At 38.0% G+C, this 22,588-nt stretch overlaps 1 protein-coding gene across 6 annotated transcripts in view; it reads left to right on the forward strand.

Moving 5' to 3' along the window:
- The first annotated feature begins 8,418 nt into the window (after positions 1-8,418).
- Positions 8,419-22,588, forward strand: part of PCNX4 (pecanex 4) — a 51,674-nt gene continuing 37,504 nt past the window's right edge. Inside the window, exons 1-4 of one of the 6 annotated variants that reach the window (XM_056545293.1) lie at positions 8,419-8,558; positions 13,926-13,978; positions 15,208-15,954; positions 20,629-20,808. In XM_056545293.1, coding sequence (XP_056401268.1) covers positions 15,266-15,954; positions 20,629-20,808 — 869 coding nt within the window. In that variant the 5' untranslated portion in view covers positions 8,419-8,558; positions 13,926-13,978; positions 15,208-15,265. The other 5 variants (XM_056545294.1, XM_056545296.1, XM_056545298.1 and 2 more) reach the window with 5 other exon arrangements.

The raw sequence follows: 22,588 nt of genomic DNA on the forward strand, positions 1-22,588 counted from the left end.
GTATAGAGTATTGTATAGTGTATATAAATGCTGTAGTATATTGTGTATGGTGTAAACAGTATTGTGTAGTATATATAAATGCTGTAGTATATTGTGTGTGATGTATAAAATATTGTGTAGTATATATAAATGCTGTAGTATATTGTGTGTGCTGTATACAGTATTGTGTAGTATATATAAATACTGTAGTATATTGTGTGTGATGTACAGTATTGTGTAGTATATATAAATGCTGTAGTATATTGTGTGTGATGTATACAGTATTGTGTAGTATATATAAATGCTGTAGTATATTGTGTGTGCTGTATACAGTATTGTGTAGTATATATAAATACTGTAGTATATGGTGTGTGATGTACAGTATTGTGTAGTATATATAAATGCTGTAGTATATTGTGTGTGCTGTATATAGTATTGTGTAGTATATATAAATACTGTAGTATATTGTGTGTGATGTACAGTATTGTGTAGTATATATAAATGCTGTAGTATATTGTGTGTGATGTATACAGTATTGTGTAGTATATATAAATGCTGTAGTATATTGTGTGCGCTGTATACAGTATTGTGTAGTATATATAAATGCTGTAGTATATTGTTTGTGCTGTATACAGTATTGTGTAGTATATATAAATGCTGTAGTATATTGTGTGTGCTGTATACAGTATTGTGTAGTGTATATAAATGCTGTAGTATATTGTGTGCGCTGTATACAGTATTGTGTAGTAGTGTATACAGTATTGTGTAGTGTATATAAATGCTGTAGTATATTGTGTGCGCTGTATAAAGTATTGTGTAGTATATATAAATGCTGTAGTATATTGTGTGCTGTATTCAGTATTGTGTAGTAGTGTATACAGTATTGTGTAGTGTATATAAATGCTGTAGTATATTGTGTGCGCTGTATACAGTATTGTGTAGTATATAAATGCTGTAGTATATTGTGTGCTGTATACAGTATTGTGTAGTAGTGTATACAGTATTGTGTAGTGTATATAAATGCTGTAGTATATTGTGTGTGCTGTATACAGTATTGTGTAGTATATAAATGCTGTAGTATATTGTGTGCTGTATACAGTATTGTGTAGTAGTGTATACAGTATTGTGTAGTGTATATAAATGCTGTAGTATAGTGTGTGCTGTATACAGTATTGTGTAGTATATAAATGCTGTAGTATATTGTGTGCTGTATACAGTATTGTGTAGTAGTGTATATAGTATTGTGTAGTATATATAAATGCTGTAGTATATTGTGTGTGATGTACAGTATTGTGTAGTATATATAAATGCTGTAGTATATTATGTGTGATGTACAGTATTGTGTAGTATATATAAATGCTGTAGTATATTGTGTGTGCTGTATACAGTATTGTGTAGTATATAAAGGCTGTAGTATATTGTGTGTGCTGTTTACAGTATTGTGTAGTATATAAATGCTGTAGTATATTGTGTGCTGTATACAGTATTGTGTAGTAGTGTATACAGTATTGTGTAGTGTATATAAATGCTGTAGTATATTGTGTGTGCTGTATACAGTATTGTGTAGTATATAAATGCTGTAGTATATTGTGTGCTGTATACAGTATTGTGTAGTAGTGTATACAGTATTGTGTAGTGTATATAAATGCTGTAGTATAGTGTGTGCTGTATACAGTATTGTGTAGTATATAAATGCTGTAGTATATTGTGTGCTGTATACAGTATTGTGTAGTAGTGTATATAGTATTGTGTAGTATATATAAATGCTGTAGTATATTGTGTGTGATGTACAGTATTGTGTAGTATATATAAATGCTGTAGTATATTATGTGTGATGTACAGTATTGTGTAGTATATATAAATGCTGTAGTATATTGTGTGTGCTGTATACAGTATTGTGTAGTATATAAATGCTGTAGTATATTGTGTGTGCTGTTTACAATATTGTGTAGTATATATAAATGCTGTAGTATATTGTGTGCGCTGTATACAGTATTGTGTAGTATATATATATATAAATGCTGTAGTATATTGTGTGCTGTATACAGTATTGTGTAGTATATATAAATGCTGTAGTATATTGTGTGCGCTGTATACAGTATTGTGTAGTATATATAAATGCTGTAGTATATTGTGTGCGCTGTATACAGTATTGTGTAGTGTATATATAAATGCTGTAGTATATTGTGTGTGATGTACAGTATTGTGTAGTGTATATAAATGCTGTACTATATTATGTGTGATGTATACAGTATTGTGTAGTATATATAAATGCTGTAGTATATTGTGTGATGTATACAGTATTGTCTAGTATATATATATAAATGCTGTAGTATATTGTGTGCTGTATACAGTATTGTGTAGTAGTGTATACAGTATTGTGTAGTATATATATATAAATGCTGTAGTATATTGTGTGTGCTGTATACAGTATTGTGTAGTATATATAAATGCTGTAGTATATTGTGTGTGCTTTATACAGTATTGTGTAGTATATAAATGCTGTAGTATATTGTGTGTGCTGTATACAGTATTGTGTAGTGTATATATATATATATATATATAAATGCTGTAGTATATTGTGTGCTGTATACAGTATTGTGTAGTATATATATAAATGCTGTAGTATATTGTGTGTGCTGTATACAGTATTGTGTAGTATATAAATACTGTAGTATATTGTGTGTGCTGTATACAGTATTGTGTAGTATATATAAATGCTGTAGTATATTGTGTGTGATGTATACAGTATTGTGTAGTGTATATAAATGCTGTAGTATATTGTGTGTGCTGTATACAGTATTGTGTGGTATATATAAATGCTGTAGTATATTGTGTGATGTATACAGTATTGTGTAGTATATATATAAATGCTGTAGTATATTGTGTGCTGTATACAGTATTGTGTAGTGTATATAAATGCTGTAGTATATTGTGTGATGTACAGTATTGTGTAGTATATATCTATATATATATAAATGCTGTAGTATATTGTGTGTGATGTACAGTATTGTGTAGTATATAAATGTTGTAGTATATTGTGTGTGATGTACAGTATTGTGTAGTATATATATAAATGCTGTAGTATATTGTGTGTGATGTACAGTATTGTGTAGTATATATATAAATGCTGTAGTATATTGTGTGTGCTGTATACAGTATTGTGTAGTATATATATATATATAAATGCTGTAGTATATTGTGTGATGTATACAGTATTGTGTAGTATATATAAATGCTGTAGTATATTGTGTGCGCTGTATACAGTATTGTGTAGTATATATATATATATAAATGCTGTAGTATATTGTGTGTGATGTACAGTATTGTGTAGTATATATATAAATGCTGTAGTATATTGTGTGTGCTGTATACAGTATTGTGTAGTATATATATATATATATATATATAAATGCTGTAGTATATTGTGTGATGTATACAGTATTGTGTAGTATATATAAATGCTGTAGTATATTGTGTGCGCTGTATACAGTATTGTGTAGTATATATATATATATATATATATATATATAAATGCTGTAGTATATTGTGTGATGTACAGTATTGTGTAGTATATATAAATGCTGTAGTATATTGTGTGCGCTGTATACAGTATTGTGTAGTATATATATATATATATATATAAATGCTGTAGTATATTGTGTGATGTATACAGTATTGTGTAGTATATATAAATGCTGTAGTATATTGTGTGCGCTGTATACAGTATTGTGTAGTATATATATATATATATATAAATGCTGTAGTATATTGTGTGCTGTATACAGTATTGTGTAGTATATATATATATATATATATATAAATGCTGTAGTATATTGTGTGATGTACAGTATTGTGTAGTATATATAAATGCTGTAGTATATTGTGTGCGCTGTATACAGTATTGTGTAGTATATATATATATATATATATATATAAATGCTGTAGTATATTGTGTGCGCTGTATACAGTATTGTGTAGTATATATAAATGCTGTAGTATATTGTGTGCGCTGTATACAGTATTGTGTAGTATATATATATATATATAAATGCTGTAGTATATTGTGTGATGTACAGTATTGTGTAGTATATATAAATGCTGTAGTATATTGTGTGCTGTATACAGTATTGTGTAGTATATAAATGCTGTAGTATATTGTGTGATGTATACAGTATTGTGTAGTATATAAATGCTGTAGTATATTGTGTGTGCTGTATACAGTATTGTGTAGTATATAAATGCTGTAGTATATTGTGTGCTGTATACAGTATTGTGTAGTATATATAAATGCTGTAGTATATTGTGTGTGCTGTATACAGTATTGTGTAGTATATATAAATGCTGTAGTATATTGTGTGCTGTATACAGTATTGTGTAGTGTATATAAATGCTGTAGTATATTGTGTATGATGTACAGTATTGTGTAGTATATATTAATGCTGTAGTATATTGTGTGTGATGTACAGTATTGTGTAGTATATATAAATGCTGTAGTATATTGTGTGCTGTATACAGTATTGTGTAGTGTATATAAATGCTGTAGTATATTGTGTGTGATGTACAGTATTGTGTAGTATATATAAATGCTGTAGTATATTGTGTGCGCTGTATACAGTATTGTGTAGTATATATATATATATATATAAATGCTGTAGTATATTGTGTGCTGTATACAGTATTGTGTAGTATATATATATATATATATATATATATATGCTGTAGTATATTGTGTGATGTACAGTATTGTGTAGTATATATAAATGCTGTAGTATATTGTGTGCGCTGTATACAGTATTGTGTAGTATATATATATATATATATATATAAATGCTGTAGTATATTGTGTGCGCTGTATACAGTATTGTGTAGTATATATAAATGCTGTAGTATATTGTGTGCGCTGTATACAGTATTGTGTAGTATATATATATATATATAAATGCTGTAGTATATTGTGTGATGTACAGTATTGTGTAGTATATATAAATGCTGTAGTATATTGTGTGCTGTATACAGTATTGTGTAGTATATAAATGCTGTAGTATATTGTGTGATGTATACAGTATTGTGTAGTATATAAATGCTGTAGTATATTGTGTGTGCTGTATACAGTATTGTGTAGTATATAAATGCTGTAGTATATTGTGTGCTGTATACAGTATTGTGTAGTATATATAAATGCTGTAGTATATTGTGTGTGCTGTATACAGTATTGTGTAGTATATATAAATGCTGTAGTATATTGTGTGCTGTATACAGTATTGTGTAGTGTATATAAATGCTGTAGTATATTGTGTATGATGTACAGTATTGTGTAGTATATATTAATGCTGTAGTATATTGTGTGTGATGTACAGTATTGTGTAGTATATATAAATGCTGTAGTATATTGTGTGCTGTATACAGTATTGTGTAGTGTATATAAATGCTGTAGTATATTGTGTGTGATGTACAGTATTGTGTAGTATATATAAATGCTGTAGTATATTGTGTGCGCTGTATACAGTATTGTGTAGTGTATATATAAATGCTGTAGTATATTGTGTGTGATGTACAGTATTGTGTAGTGTATATAAATGCTGTACTATATTATGTGTGATGTATACAGTATTGTGTAGTATATATAAATGCTGTAGTATATTGTGTGATGTATACAGTATTGTCTAGTATATATATATATATAAATGCTGTAGTATATTGTGTGCTGTATACAGTATTGTGTAGTAGTGTATACAGTATTGTGTAGTATATATATATATAAATGCTGTAGTATATTGTGTGTGCTGTATACAGTATTGTGTAGTATATATAAATGCTGTAGTATATTGTGTGTGCTTTATACAGTATTGTGTAGTATATAAATGCTGTAGTATATTGTGTGTGCTGTATACAGTATTGTGTAGTATATATATATATATATATATATATATATATATATATATGCTGTAGTATATTGTGTGCTGTATACAGTATTGTGTAGTATATATATAAATGCTGTAGTATATTGTGTGTGCTGTATACAGTATTGTGTAGTATATAAATACTGTAGTATATTGTGTGTGCTGTATACAGTATTGTGTAGTATATATAAATGCTGTAGTATATTGTGTGTGATGTATACAGTATTGTGTAGTGTATATAAATGCTGTAGTATATTGTGTGTGCTGTATACAGTATTGTGTGGTATATATAAATGCTGTAGTATATTGTGTGATGTATACAGTATTGTGTAGTATATATATAAATGCTGTAGTATATTGTGTGCTGTATACAGTATTGTGTAGTGTATATAAATGCTGTAGTATATTGTGTGATGTACAGTATTGTGTAGTATATATCTATATATATAAATGCTGTAGTATATTGTGTGTGATGTACAGTATTGTGTAGTATATAAATGCTGTAGTATATTGTGTGTGATGTACAGTATTGTGTAGTATATATATAAATGCTGTAGTATATTGTGTGTGATGTACAGTATTGTGTAGTATATATATAAATGCTGTAGTATATTGTGTGTGCTGTATACAGTATTGTGTAGTATATATATATATATATATATATATATATATATATATAAATGCTGTAGTATATTGTGTGATGTATACAGTATTGTGTAGTATATATAAATGCTGTAGTATATTGTGTGCGCTGTATACAGTATTGTGTAGTATATATATATATATATATATATATATAAATGCTGTAGTATATTGTGTGATGTACAGTATTGTGTAGTATATATAAATGCTGTAGTATATTGTGTGCGCTGTATACAGTATTGTGTAGTATATATATATATATAAATGCTGTAGTATATTGTGTGATGTATACAGTATTGTGTAGTATATATAAATGCTGTAGTATATTGTGTGCGCTGTATACAGTATTGTGTAGTATATATATATATATATATAAATGCTGTAGTATATTGTGTGCTGTATACAGTATTGTGTAGTATATATATATATATATATAAATGCTGTAGTATATTGTGTGATGTACAGTATTGTGTAGTATATATAAATGCTGTAGTATATTGTGTGCGCTGTATACAGTATTGTGTAGTATATATATATATATATATAAATGCTGTAGTATATTGTGTGCGCTGTATACAGTATTGTGTAGTATATATAAATGCTGTAGTATATTGTGTGCGCTGTATACAGTATTGTGTAGTATATATATATATATATATATATATATAAATGCTGTAGTATATTGTGTGATGTACAGTATTGTGTAGTATATATAAATGCTGTAGTATATTGTGTGCTGTATACAGTATTGTGTAGTATATAAATGCTGTAGTATATTGTGTGATGTATACAGTATTGTGTAGTATATAAATGCTGTAGTATATTGTGTGTGCTGTATACAGTATTGTGTAGTATATATAAATGCTGTAGTATATTGTGTGCTGTATACAGTATTGTGTAGTGTATATAAATGCTGTAGTATATTGTGTATGATGTACAGTATTGTGTAGTATATATAAATGCTGTAGTATATTGTGTGTGATGTACAGTATTGTGTAGTATATATAAATGCTGTAGTATATTGTGTGCTGTATACAGTATTGTGTAGTATATATAAATGCTGTAGTATATTGTGTGTGATGTACAGTATTGTGTAGTATATATATATATATATAAATGCTGTAGTATATTGTGTGCTGTATACAGTATTGTGTAGTATATATATATATATAAATGCTGTAGTATATTGTGTGTGATGTACAGTATTGTGTAGTATATATAAATGCTGTAGTATATTGTGTGCTGTATACAGTATTGTGTAGTGTATATAAATGCTGTAGTATATTGTGTGTGCTGTATACAGTATTGTGTAGTGTATATAAATGCTGTAGTATATTGTGTGTGATGTACAGTATTGTGTAGTATATATAAATGCTGTAGTATATTGTGTGCTGTATACAGTATTGTGTAGTATATATAAATGCTGTAGTATATTGTGTGTGATGTACAGTATTGTGTAGTGTATATAAATGCTGTAGTATATTGTGTGTGATGTACAGTATTGTGTAGTATATATAAATGCTGTAGTATATTGTGTGCTGTATACAGTATTGTGTAGTGTATATAAATGCTGTAGTATATTGTGTGTGATGTACAGTATTGTGTAGTATATATAAATGCTGTAGTATATTGTGTGCTGTATACAGTATTGTGTAGTGTATATAAATGCTGTAGTATATTGTGTGCTGTATACAGTATTGTGTAGTATATATAAATGCTGTAGTATATTGTGTGTGCTGTATACAGTATTGTGTAGTATATATAAATGCTGTAGTATATTGTGTGTGCTGTATACAGTATTGTGTAGTATATAAATGCTGTAGTATATTGTGTGCGCTGTATACAGTATTGTGTAGTAGTATATAGTACAGTACACACAGCAGTGCGGGCTCCCGTCACATTGCGCGGCCCTGCACCTCAGCGGGGGATCAGGAGGAGGAGGAGGAGGTGAAGAGCAAATGGAGGCCGAGTCCACAGCACCGGGGCCGGGAGCCGCCTGATGAGCGCCGCGGCCCGCTAGCCGAGGGGGGGCGGGTGAGTGCAGCGGGCCGGTGGGAGACGTGGGAAGGACGGGGAGAAGCGGAGAGGCCCAGAGCACCTGTGCGGGCGGAGGGAGCCCCGGGTATCATTAGGTCCGGCCGCCATCACTAGCTAACCCCCTGCTATATCATGCGGTAATATATAAACAGTGGCTGCCATTACCTGCGCTATGGGACGTGTCCTGTGTGTACAGTGCCTGTGCAGTATTCCCTTTAGTTGTGATATGACGTCACGTCTTAACCATGGTGACGTATGTACGAGACGCCTCCAGGCTAAGTAGAGCCGTTACAACCAGCAGCCAATTAGATGTCTTCTTACATGGTTGGTATGGGAAACTGTACCACATGTCTGCACTAGAGTCTCGTTAATTAAAGCTGCCCTTGTTGCCCATAGCAACCAATCACAGAACAGCTTTTATTTTGCCAAAGCAGTGTTGCTATGGGCAACAAAGATGGTTTTGCCTTTAGATAGTTATGTGTTCTGCTGCTGTCGTTTTTTGTACGTGGACCATGGGGGAGATTTATCAAAACCTGTGCAGTGGAAAAGTTGCACAGTTGCCCATAGCAACCAATCAGATCGCTTCTTTCATTTTTAACAAGGCCTCTGCAAAATGAAAGAAGCCATCTAATTGGTTGCTATGGGCAACTGGGCAACTTTTCCTCTGGACAGGTTTTGATAAATCTCCCCCCCCCCCCCCCCCATGTCTCCAATTGCCCTATGTACACCTCACCGCAGCCAGAGGGGTATAACCCACAGAATAGGCAATAAATGCCTGGCGCCAATCCCATCTACCTGCCTCTACCACCCCTGACCCTGTCTGGCCTGGTTGGGTCGACCGGCTTATGAAAACCTATGTAATTAGATGTTAACCTGAAATGCATAAACAGCGTAGGACCGCAAGCTATGTTGTAAATCCCGAGTTAGGCCTTGTTCACACACGTGTCCGCGCTTAGACAGTCGCAGGCCCCATTCATTTCAGTGGCCCAAGCTCAGCTAGTGACTTAGTTCGGGTCATTTTCCGAGCAATGAAGTTCTGGTTCAGACTGAGAAACCTTTCTTGTATCACTTTACAGCCCAGGGAATTGAAATAAATAGGGTCCATGCCTCTCCGAGCACGGACACATGGGCATGTCATTTTGACAGTTTCCCAAAGTATCCATGCCTTGGAAACACAAATCGTGGTGTGAACCTGGCCTTATAGTAACAATGTAGTGTTAAAGGGGTATTCCAAGCAAAAACTTTTTTATATATATCAACTGGCTCCGGAAAGTTAAACAGATTTGTAAATTACTTCGATTAAAAAATCTTAATCCTTCCAATAGTTATTAGCTTCTGACGTTTTCTGTCTAACTGCTCAATGATGATGTCACGTCCCGGGAGCTGTGCATGATGGGAGAATATCCCCATAGGAGCTGCACAGCTCCCGGGACGTGAATCATCAGAGAGCAGTTAGACAGAAAACAGCAACTTAACTTCAGAAGCTAATAACTATTGGAAGGATTAAGATTTTTTAATAGGAGTAATTTACAAATCTGTTTAACTTTCCAGAGCCAGTTGATATATAAAAAAAAGTTTTGGCCTGGAATACCCCTTTAACACAACTCCCATTGTTGTCTATGGCAGTGTTCCCCAACCTGTGGCTCTCCAGTTGTTGCAATACTACAACTCTCAGCATGCCCAGACAGCTAAGGAACATTGGTCTATAGCAGTGGTCTTCAACCTGCGGACCCCCAGATGTTGCAAAACTACAACTCCCAGCATGCCCGGACAGCCAACGGCTGTCCGGGCATGCTGGGAATTGCAGTTTTGCAACATCTGGACTGATCTGCAGGTTGGAGACCACTGGTCTATAGGAATGATGTAAACTGTTTAAATCAGCCAACTTGTCTGTTTTTGGAATTTTGCCCACCTTCAGCTACCAAGTGGCTTGACGGGGCTGAGGGGCCCTTATTATAGAAATAGCTGAAGGTCCCAGACATGAGGCCCGCACCTATCATGTGTTTATCATTTATCTCAATGGTTTCCAAAATGTGGCCTTCTGGATGTTGCAGAACTACAACTCCCAGAAGGGGCTGCAGTTTGGTGACTTTTCTTGTAGCTATACAAGGGTAGAGTCAAACACAGCACATCCACAGCGTATTTGCCACTGCGGATGCGCTGCCAGCAGTCATAGAGTGACTGCAGAGACTGCCGGCAGCGTATCTCCGCAGCGTCAAATACTCTGCTGCTATGTGTTACCCTACCCTAAGGTTATTTTCCCATGGAACAGAAATAGGGCTCGTTCACACTGAGGAAATCCAACGAGGAAAATGTACTCTCTTTGCCCTGTGGGTCTACGATCTTTCTGATCCTGTAGAATTGTTGGCCATGTCCGCAGCAATTTGCTGGGGACATAGGCGCTGTCACATTGACAAACAGGGCTTCTCTGGCAGATTATCTTCTGCCAGAACTCAGATCCATCTTGTAAATTCTGCTGTGTGGCTGGGTTCACACTACGTTTTTGCCATACTGTTTTCAATCCGTTTTTCTAAAGAAAACCGTATGGCAAAAAAAAACGGATGGAACAGTATGGAAAAAAGTAAACCGTATGCGTTTTTAAACAGTATACTATTTTTAAAAGTGCACACAGTTCCGTCAGTTTTTATAAAAAAAAAAAACATACGTTTTTGAAAATTTTGTCCATTTTTAATGGGAGGGGTCTTGGGTGGGGACTTTAGGATTCAAATGCGCATGTGCAAAGTAAAAACGTATACGTTTTTCCCGTATGGAACCGTATACATATGCATTTCCCATTGACGTCCATGTTAAAAAAAACGTATGCAGTTGCAGTACAGTTTTTAAACCGGAGACAAAATTGTGGTCAACCACGGTTTTGTCTCCGGTTTAAAAACCGTACTGCAACCGCATACTTTTTTTTAAACATGGACGTCAATGGGAAACGCACATGTATACGGTTCCATACGGGAAAAACGTATACGTTTTTACTTTGCACATGTGCATTTGAATCCTAAAGTCCCCACCCAAGATCCCTCCTATTAAAAATGGACAATATTTTCAAAAACGTATTTTTTTTTTTTATAAAAACTGACGGAACTGTATGCACTTTTAAAAACAGTATACTGTTTAAAAACGCATACGGTTTACTTTTTTCCATACTGTTCCATCAGTTTTTTTGCCATACGGTTTTCTTTAGAAAAACTGATTGAAAACAGTATGGCAAAAACGTAGTGTGAACCCAGCCTAAACTGAGCATGGTAAAACCCATTGAAATGGGAGTGTGCAGAAATGCAGAATTCCTAGTGGATATTCCGTGTGGATTCTACACAGTGTGAATGGGGCAATACTGTGGACATTAGATACAAGAAAAATACTTATTTTAAATAAAATGTTATATAATATATAATATTTAAAATTAGCTGGAATGGATTTAGGTGTGGTAATTTGTTGCAAAATCTGCCACAGTAGAATTTCTTGAAGAATTGTTATGAATTTAGACTTACCCATTGGAATTAATGGGGACAGTTTGCAACGTTTCCCCCCCACATAAGTTCACCGGCAGCTCAGGTTAGTTTTCATTTGGATTTTGTGCAGATTTTTCGGCAGTGGCTATGTTCTCACAATGATTTTTCAACCTGATTTTCATACGTTATTGGGTTCACACAAAAATGTTCACGCATATTTTGCTTTCGGCTTTGATTTTGAGCCGTTTACAGGTCCAAATAAGGCCCAAAAACATAGCCTGTGGATGAGATTTCGTAAAATCTTATCCTCATTGCAGCTGCTGTAATACATTGCAGATTGTATGCAAATTCTCTGTGGAGAGTCAGTATATACAAAACATGTAAACATAGACTTGAAGCAACATCTGTAAGCATATGTTCACACAGGGGAATGTTCCGCAGTACTGTTGCTAGGAAGGCTCGAAAATGCGTCCTCTCCATAGACGGTAATACATTTGCGAGCGGGTTCTTCCGAAAGAATTGACATAGCAATTCTTTCTACAGAGGCCGGAATGCTTTGTCACCGTTCCATTCATTCTCTGTGTTCAGAAGTGCCATGGACAGTCAATGGAGCGATGGACGGTCTGGTGCCGCTAATCCATTAAAGGAGAAGTCCCATGACCGATCAGTACAGAAAAACTTATCCTCTATCCGCAGGATAGGGGACAAGTTTTAGATTGCGGGGGTCCGAGCGCAGTGGCTCTGAGCAATCTCCTGAACGGAGCCCTCTCTCCCACAGAGTGACGCATTATGACCCCTGCCCGAAGCGGGGGCTGCCACTCCCCCTCCATATATCTATCGGAGAGAGCTATAGCTGAGCGGCCAGGGGTCCATGCAGATGATAGCGGGGGGCCACAGCGCTCGGACCCCCTGCGATCTTAAACTTGTCCTGCGGATAGGGGATATATTTTTGTGTACTGATCAGGCATAGAGAAGAAGAAAATTCCCATAGCAAACCTCTCCTGCTCTGGACAGTTCCTGACATGGACAGAGGTGTCAGCAGAGAGCACTATGATCAGACAGAAAACAACTGCACAACTTCCTTTTGGAGCATACAGCAACTGATAAGTACTGGAAGGATTAAGATTTTTTAGTAGAAGTAATTTACAAATCTGTTAACTTTCTAGCACCAGTTGATCTTAATTTTTTTTTTCCACCGGAGTACCCCTTTAATTCAGGAGTTGATGAACCTCAGTTCTTGTGATGGGTAGGGATCCTGATGGATCATCTAGTTATTCCCTACTCTAATGGTCAAACTGGTGCAATGGGACCCCTTTATTTTCCTGCCAAGTGAGGTCCCATAGGTAGCACCTGCACCTCTTTTATGACCTATATTTTGGATTTGCAATAAAAGTTTAGGATTGGAACACCTCTGTAAAATTATATTTATGATGTTGGTGTACCAGGATTAAAAGTTAGAAAATTCATGAAGAATAAAAGTGGAAAAGACAAAATGCCCCTAGTCCTTCAGGGTTAACATAGTCCGGATGTTTATTCAGAGCAGTCACCTGAATGTGCTGGTGTGTCGTGTCAGTGTTTGGGGGTTGCTAGGTGTTCAGTTTACAATTACTAAGGGAACACAATATGAGACAAGGGTTTCTTTAACTTGACAATATGCCCATGTGAGGAAAAGGAAAAGTTTCTGGTTAGAAAGCTTAATACCGTATACAATTACCAAACAATCTCGCGGATACCTATAATGTGAACCGATGAGAAGGTAAGAGTCCTGCGTCTACATGGACACAGTTCTGATTGTTTATTCATCAGGATTTCTTTATATTTCTGTTGTTTCTGGTTGTTCCTTATGTTTTGTCTATCATGTGAACAGCATATTGAATTGTAACCTTTCTTCTAATTACAGGAAATCCAAAGCTTGTGATGCAAACAAGAGAAGCAAATCCATTTGTTTGGCAGGTAGAGTCAATTCTGAGCCAATTCATGTTTTTGAACGCGAGACATTCCCGAGAGATCTGACATTCCCCTGGCTAGGGATTCCTTACCTGCTGCAGCTGCCTGTATAGTGTCATAATAGCTTACGGCTGTAGGAATAATAAAAAAAAAATTCTGATGCTTTGTGTTAATTATACAGTATCTAGGTACAACATGGGCATAAGAAGGAAGGGATAGTACAAGGTGGGTATGTACTTTGTTGTTGGTGTTTATCGATGCATACTACTAGGTTTGTCTAGTAGTCCCTGTAGCTCTACACTGCAGACTTGTATACATCTTCTGTGGCACCATGTGGTGGTATCATATAGCAGTAATCTCCTTGAAAATACCACTGCAGCATGATAATAAATGTCACAATGTTTTTTTTGTTTGATTCCCTATTAAAAACTTTCAGTTCCTCCATATATAATTGAAGTAATGGAGGGGGGGGGGGGGTACTATAAAACCCCATAGAGTATGGGTAGTGCAATTCTGAAGTTGTAATACATCTGTCCATATGTTAAAAGTTTATTACCACTATAGACATTTTGCATATCCACCTCTGGACCTGCGTCTCCAGAATGTGACCCCTGTCCCACCCAGTTGGGCAGCTGGAGAATGAATTAGGAGGTGACTGTACATGGTCATGGCTCCATTTACTTCTTTGGGAGCTAGGGAAGCAGACAAGGAAGCGTGCTCTGTTTTTTTTTTTTTTTGCATACCCATAGAAAATGAAATAGGGAGAGCTGTGCTTGTATGTAGACAAATCTATATTCATTTTTATATCTAAATATGGCAGCTGCATCATAATTTGGGTAGGAGGACCCACCATCATCCACGTAAGATTGGGTCCACACCTGTTAGACATTTATGGTTATAGGCAATCGAATGTATAATGTCTGAAGTGGAAATACAGGGTAACATACCTGTAAAGCTAATTTTCTGCCGCTTCTTCAGATCGAGCGTGGAGACACAGGTCTATGCTGGTTGGTCAGGTTGCCAGGGCAACCATGTGACACCCAGAGAGTTCTGTGCATGAGTTTCAGAATTTGCTGGGTGGACGTGTGCTTTTCCATGCCTGATCAATCAGAAAAGCAGGCGGGAAATTATCATTACTGACGCACTTAAATCGTGATTATACAGCAGTATGAAAGGTGCTCTGTTCGCTGCTTATTGCCCAATGTTTATTCTATTGTGTTTTTGTTATTTTTTAGATATCACCATTTCACCGCATTAAAAATGAAACCAAACCCAAAGCTGTGAATAAGAAGAATGGGTCCTGATGTTCCTTTACTAAATGATTACAAGCAAGAATTCTTCTGGAAACGTTTTCCACAAACAGTTCTTGGCGGTCCGCGATTCAAGTTGGGTTACAGTGCTCCTCCTTACATATACATCAATCAGGTGATCTTGTTCCTGACACCATGGGTCCTAGGCGGTGTGGGCACTGTTCTATGCGAAGTCCATATCTTAGAAGACTACTATGCTGCCATAGTCTCGGCAGGACTGATGCTCATTTCCTCCTTTGTTATTCAGCTTTTAAATCAATATGCGCGCAGGAAGACATCCACCATAGAAAGGCTACAGAATCAAAACACCCTCACAGATGAAGACGACTTTGACTTTTCAGGCTGCCTGGGCTCAGAGACTGTGAAATTCATAATAGTGGGCAAGAAGTTTATTGCAAATCTTATATTTCATTCCATCCTTGCCGGGGTTCTTTGTGGTCTTGGGACATGGTATTTGATGCCGTATAGGATAGACTTGTTGTACGCAAATACAGGAGGAACAGTTATGATTTTTGTTTTTGGTTGGGTTACAATTTGCATAGCAGAATATTCTTTAATCGTCAATTCAGCCACAGAAACAGCGACTTTTCATGCACAAGACACTTATGAAATCACCCCACTTCTGAGACCTCTCTATATATTTGCTTTTATTGCTGTTGACCTTACAAACAGGTAAATTTTTATACATTTTTTTCTTTCTAGAAGTGTAAAGATTTTCATATGATCCAACTGGTCCAAAAGCAGTAATGTATCCATAGGAGAAAAACTATAGAACTTTTCTTGATTTAAAAGCTATCGACACCTTAGAAAGCATTTGCAATCTTGCTTTGTGCTTATTTAGTTGCAAAAAAAAAATTAAAAAAAAAATTTCAATAGCGCTTGGTTAAAATTTTGCTTAGTTTCTTTTCTACAGCTTTCTTGTGTTTATATACGGTGTTGACTGCTGTCTAATTCACAGAAGTTCCATTAGAAGAGATCCCTGTTGGCTCTGTCTCCATCCCTAATCTGTCCTTTCCTGAACAACCTTCTAATCTGATTTAAAGCCAGATCTGGTCATGAATGAGCTTAGAAGATCCAGGAAAAAAGAAAACTTTAACAAAATTTAGAGTAGAGTAGCTTTTACAAAATTGATTCACTGCTGGATGTTGGTGTCACCACATTAATGAGAAGAGGAAAAGAAAAAAACTATTTACTAGTCAACCAGATTAAGCAAACATTATCTGTAACAGGGGAGAACATTATCTGTTATGGGGGAGAACATTATCTTTTATGGGGGGAACATTATCTGTGATGGGGGGAAAACGTAATCAGGGATGGGGGAGAACATTATCTGTGATGGGGGAGAACATTAATAGGAATCCGATCGATAAATGTCAATTAAGGCCAATCTGAGAGGACAGAAACAATCAACTAATGTAATACCAGCAAGATGGAGCCCAGCCACAATCATACTATAACCATTCCCTGCAGCGCCACTAGAGACAGAAATGCATTTTGCTCTACACGAAGGCAGCAGAAGAGAAACTAAACACAATTCAAAATAAGACCTCTGGAGAATATGTTTTTTGCACCATAATAAGTACAAAGCAAGTGAAAAAAATGCTTTTACAGGGGTCATCACAGCTCAATTCACACTACAGAGGTTCCGATGTGCAACCGTATTCTGCCTGAAGAATTAAAGGGTACTTCCCTGGAAAACATTTTTTTTTTTTTTTAATCAACTGGTGCCAGAAAATTATACAGATTTGTAAATTACTTATTTTTGAAAATCTTAACCCTCCAGTACTTAGCTGTTGTATACTCCACAGGAAGTTGTATTTCTTTCTGGAGTTCTTTTCAGTCTGACCACAGTGCTCTCTGCCGACACCATGTCAGGAACTGTCCAGAGCAAGATAGGTTTGCTATGGGGATTTGCTCCTACTCTGTGGTCAGATAGAAAGGAAATTCAAAAAGAAAAGAACTTCCTGTGGAGCATACAGCAGCTGATAAGTAGTGGAAGAATTAAGATTTTTAAATAGAAGTAATTTACAAATCTGTATAACTTTCTGGCACCAGTTGATTTAAAAAAAGGTTTTCCAGTGGAGTTCCCCTTTTAACATGTTCAATCTTCTGGTGGAGTCTGACATAGAAGCCTTGCAGTGAATGGGATGGTGCTCACTGTCTTTATCAATTAAGCTCTAATTCCATAACTGCTGCTGTAAGCGGCTGCTGTAAGCGGAATTTCTATAGTGTGAATAGCTTAACAAAGATACCCTGGTTATCGGCTTGTAACATAAGGATGAGTTTTATGAAAGGTTAAATATGTTCAAGTTGTTGTAATGCATTTAGCTGGAGTGAGCATATGTTAGGCTGGGTTCACACCACGTTTTGTTAAATACGGTTCTCGTATACGGCTGGGAGGAGGGGGGTGGGGCTTAAGCGCGGCGCCCGCACTCAGCCGTATTCGGGAACCATATTTAATGCATGTCTATGAGCCGACCGGAGTGAACCGCAGCCTCCGGTTGGCTTTGTTTTCGTCCGTATGCGGTTTCCCGACCGCAGGCAAAAATGTGGTCGACCGCATTTTTGCCTACGGTCGGGAAACCGCATACGGCCGAAAACGAAGCCGACCGGAGGCTGCGGTTCACTCCGGTCGGCTCATAGACATGCATTAAATACAGTTCCCGAATACGGCTCATTGCGGGCGCCGCGATTAAGCCCCGCCCCCCTCCTCCCAGCCGTATACGGGAACCGTATTTAACAAAACGTGGTGTGAACCCAGCCTTAGGACAGTCTTCCCTAACCTGTGCTTCTCCAGTTATTTCAAAAGTGTAACTCTTAGAGTGCCCTGAAAGCCTTTGACTGTCTGGGCATGCTGGGATTTGTAGTTTTGCAACAGCTGGAGAGCCAAAGGTTGTCTTAGGATGTCATTTTATGAATGATTAAGGACCAGACATGTGGTATAAATTGTAGGTGAAGGAGGATTTTCCAGATATATTTAGGGAGGCCTGTCCACACTGATCTGTGTCATACCAGGTGTGGTCTTTGTTGTGAAGACTTCTCAGTGTTACCCGGATTAATAACCTATTTTTTTACTTTACTGGGATGGAATAGGGGAGGATACCAAAAACAGTATACAATAAATGTTGGCATAGGAATTTAGCTACCAGTAATATTTTATGCTGAAATGTCACTTTATTTTCTGTATTGGAATCCAATAGGGGGAATAGCTTTCTGGTTATGGGCAACTCTCAGTATTTTATGGTTACCGTATATACTCGAGTATAAGCCGACCTGAGTATAAGCCGAGGCCCCTAATTTCAACCCAAAATCCCAGGAAAAGTTATTGACTCGAGTATAAGCCTAGGGTGGGAAATACATCATCCCCCCCTGTCATCATCCAGACCCCCGTCATTAACATCCTCATCATCATCACCGCCTGTCATCATCCAGACCCTCATCCTCATCACCTGTCATCATCCCCTTGTCATAATCCCACACCCCCCCTTCATCATCCCCTTGTCATCATCCCACACCCCCCCTTCATCATCCTCTTGTCATCATCCGCCCTCAGTGGTCTTCAACCTGCGGACCTCCAGAGGTTTCAAAACTACAACTCCCAGCAAGCCCGGGCAGCCATCGGCTGTCCGGGCTTGCTGGGAGTTGTAGTTTTGAAACCTCTGGAGGTCCGCAGGTTGAAGACCACTGCGGCCTTCAACATCATCCAGCCCCCTCTCACCCCCTTTAGTTCTGTACAGTACTCGCCTCCGCTCGGCGCTGTTCCGGTGCTGCAGGACTGTCCGGAGAGGAGGTGGTCCGGTGGGATAGTGGTTCTGGGCTGCTATCTTCACCGGGGGCGCCTCTTCTCCGTGCTTCGGGCCCAGAATAGAGGCGTTTCCTTGACGATGACGCAGAAGTACGTTGGTAATGAACGTACCTCTGCGTCGTCGTCAAGGCAACGTGACTATTCTGGGGCCAGGCCCGAAGCGCTTAGAAGAGGCCTCCCGGTGAAGATAGCAGCCCGGAACCACTATCCCACCGGACGACCTCCTCTCCGGACAGTCCTGCAGCACCGGACCAGCGCCGAGCGGAGGCGAGTACTGTACAGAACTAAAGGGGGTGAGAGGGGGCTGGATGATGTCGAAGGCCGCAGTGGTCTTCAACCTGCGGACCTCCAGAGGTTTCAAAACTACAACTCCCAGCAAGCCCGGACAGCCGATGGCTGCCCGGGCTTGCTGGGAGTTGTAGTTTTGAAACCTCTGGAGGTCCGCAGGTTGAAGACCACTGCGGGTGGAGAGTTCACTCGAGTATAAGCCGAGGGGGGGTGTTTTCAGCACGAAAAATCGTGCTGAAAAACTCGGCTTATACTCGAGTATATACGGTATGTTTCCTTCTTCCCTCTTTTGGAAACCACTCTTGATTTTGGCACATTGTAGTTCATCTGGCCTTGTGAATTTACCCATTCAGCTTTATAATTCAGTGTTGACTGTACTTGAGCTTCCGGTCTGGGTTTTATGCAAACTGAGGGTATATGTGTCAATGTCAGCCATCAGTATCTTCCAGAAGGATGGATTCACACACAACAGATATTGTGGCAGAAATTTCAGCCACCATCTTGTCCATTTTCAGAGTTCTATATTCTTGCTATCGAAAAAACTACCACATTCAGTCTACTGCAATCTGCAACATATGAATCCACCCATCTGGATAGGTTGAAATTGATGGATTGTTTAAGGTTTACATAGTTACTATAATAAATATACGGTAATAAAAAAAAAAGGAAAATAAAACAGATGTTAGCTGCACGTAAAACCTGTTCTGCTGTTTACCATGGCGTACCTGCAGCATGCCATAGAGATGAACAGACTGAACATACTGACATGGTCCAGTCCATTTCACCGCAGCATATGTTTCATTTGTGTGACAGAACAGCATTAAAGGGGTACTCATTTTGCTCCGAACGCTTAGAGACGTCACGGCCCCGCCCCTTGTGATGTCACGCCCCCTCAATGCAAGTCTATGGGAGGGGGCGTGACGCCCCCTCCCATAGACTTGCATTGAGGGGGCGGGGCATTGTTCTGAACGCTGAGCAGCGGAGTACCCCTTTAAGCGTTTACTGCCATGAAGCAGGCTTAACGTAGTCACTAGTCGGGTATGTTCTGTCTATATATCTCTTTGAGCACACTGTGGGTATGCTGTGGCAAATGTCAGAACACAGTTTTTGCTGTTTTTCAGAAATACACATGCAGCATATAACACTTTCTTGATGTGACGTCAGCTTTATAAATGACGATTTGTGTTTGTAGAGACAATTTACTCCTCCGTAATGATGACTTTTTTTTTTTTTATACTTTGTCTTTTTTGCAGATTTATCACAACTATACCAGCTTTACTTTTGGCCAACAAAGTCTTACATGTTATCTTTCTGTTTCTGCCCTTTCTTTGGGCTCTGGGCATCCTACCACCTCTTGACGCACTTGTTCTTTGGGGAATAGAGCAAATACTGGAATTTATATTAGGAGGGTCACCAATGTCCAGTAATTTAAGGTATTGTTTATTATGCCTTTCGGCTTATGATATGTTGATAATGTTCACAAATGGAAAAACTTCCTTGAGGAACTTAATTTTTGTTTGATTTACAACAATTCACTGTGGTGGATCTTTGGCGATGATCTTCCTGATGATATCCTTGTGTATGAGTAGGGTAACCATGAATGGTTAGCAAATCACTAGAGTCGAATGAACTTACAGTAAATTGGCTCGTAGCGAACCTCGTGGTTCGGCCCTTGATTACTTTAGTCTGCATAAATTAGTTCAGCTTTCCAAGGGCTCTGATTGCCAGGAAATGTCCAGGATGACAGTCTTAAGTCTCCTAGAACTGTATCCACCTTTTCCAGGCAAATGGAGCCCTTGGAAAGCTAAAATAATTCATGCAGACTAAAGTAATCAACAGCCGAGCTGCAAGGTTCGCTACGAGCCAATTTACTGTAAGTTCGCTCAACTCTACAAATCACTGCCAGATCCGCAATGCATTATTGTTATAGAAAATACTCTTGAATGGCTTTATAAACATGTTTCTGGGTTTACAGCCTGCATCCTTCTTCAGGATTTAAAGGGGTACTCCGCACCCCTAGACATCTTATCCCCTATCCAAAGGATAGGGGATAAGATGTCAGATCGCCAGGGTCCCGCTGCTGGGGACCCCTGGGATCTCGGCTGCAGCACCCACCTGTACAGCTTCCACCTCACACTGGCAACACTGGAGGCTTCGGATCCCGACCAAAATGGCGGATGAGCGTGACGTCATGACTCCACCCCGTGTGACGTCATGCCCCGCCCCCTCAATGCAAGTCTATGGGAGGTCCATCACGCCCCCTCCCGAAGCCTTCAGCGTTTCCAGTGTGAGGTGGAAGCCGTACAGGTGGGTGCTGCAGCCGAGATCCCGGGGGCCCCCAGCAGCGGGACCCCGGCGATCTGACATCTTATGCCCTATCCTTTGGATAGGGCATAAGATGTCTAGGGGTGCGGAGTACCCCTTTAATATAAGTATCTTGCACCTTGCCCAGCCAAATCCGAGGTTAACATTTTGCCACCTCCTCCTAGCCATTTTAGCACGTGTTCCACTGCTGGTGTTTCATGACATCAGTCCCCCTTTCCGTAGGGTGCACGGAGACAGCGTTATAGCCAACCAGCTAGCACTCCACAGGAGCCTGTGTGGCTCATCGCATGTAGTGCTAAAATATGTACCAAAGAAACTGCATGTGAACCTGACCTTATGGTCTTCTGTCCTGTAGTAGTCAATTACTGTGCGCCAGTCAGGTGATATGATGTCAGTAAGGTCACCACATTAGTTTGCAATCATAAAAATCCGAGCTGGGGGGGTGCAACCAATTTAAAAGTAAAGTATATGTCACAGATTATTATTTAAAAATAGGAGACAATTTTATGCGATTATCCTGTTATTATAATCTTCTTAAATAGTTCTATACAAGGGGTCAGGTGAACTCACCAGTTCTTTTTGACCTTCTCTTTTGAGTGTGCACCAAATATCTTCTTTAACTTCTAGGGCAGGGATTGTGAACCTGTTGATCGCCGACAGTGCTGAGGAGACCGGTTGTAGTTCAGTCAGCAGTGCACAATAAACTTTATTCTGCAGTACTCACCGAATAGAACGGCTGCACTGATTCTAGTGCAGATTTGCATGGGAAGTGGATGGTCTATTCTCACTCTAGCATCAGCATTTATCTAGGTCATGCTGGGTTCACACCACGTTTTTGCCATACTGTTTTCAATCAGTTTTTCTAAAGAAAACCGTATGGCAAAAAAA

The sequence above is a fragment of the Hyla sarda genome, chromosome 11, assembly GCF_029499605.1.
Source record: "Hyla sarda isolate aHylSar1 chromosome 11, aHylSar1.hap1, whole genome shotgun sequence".
In the NCBI taxonomy this organism is placed as follows: domain Eukaryota; kingdom Metazoa; phylum Chordata; class Amphibia; order Anura; family Hylidae; genus Hyla; species Hyla sarda.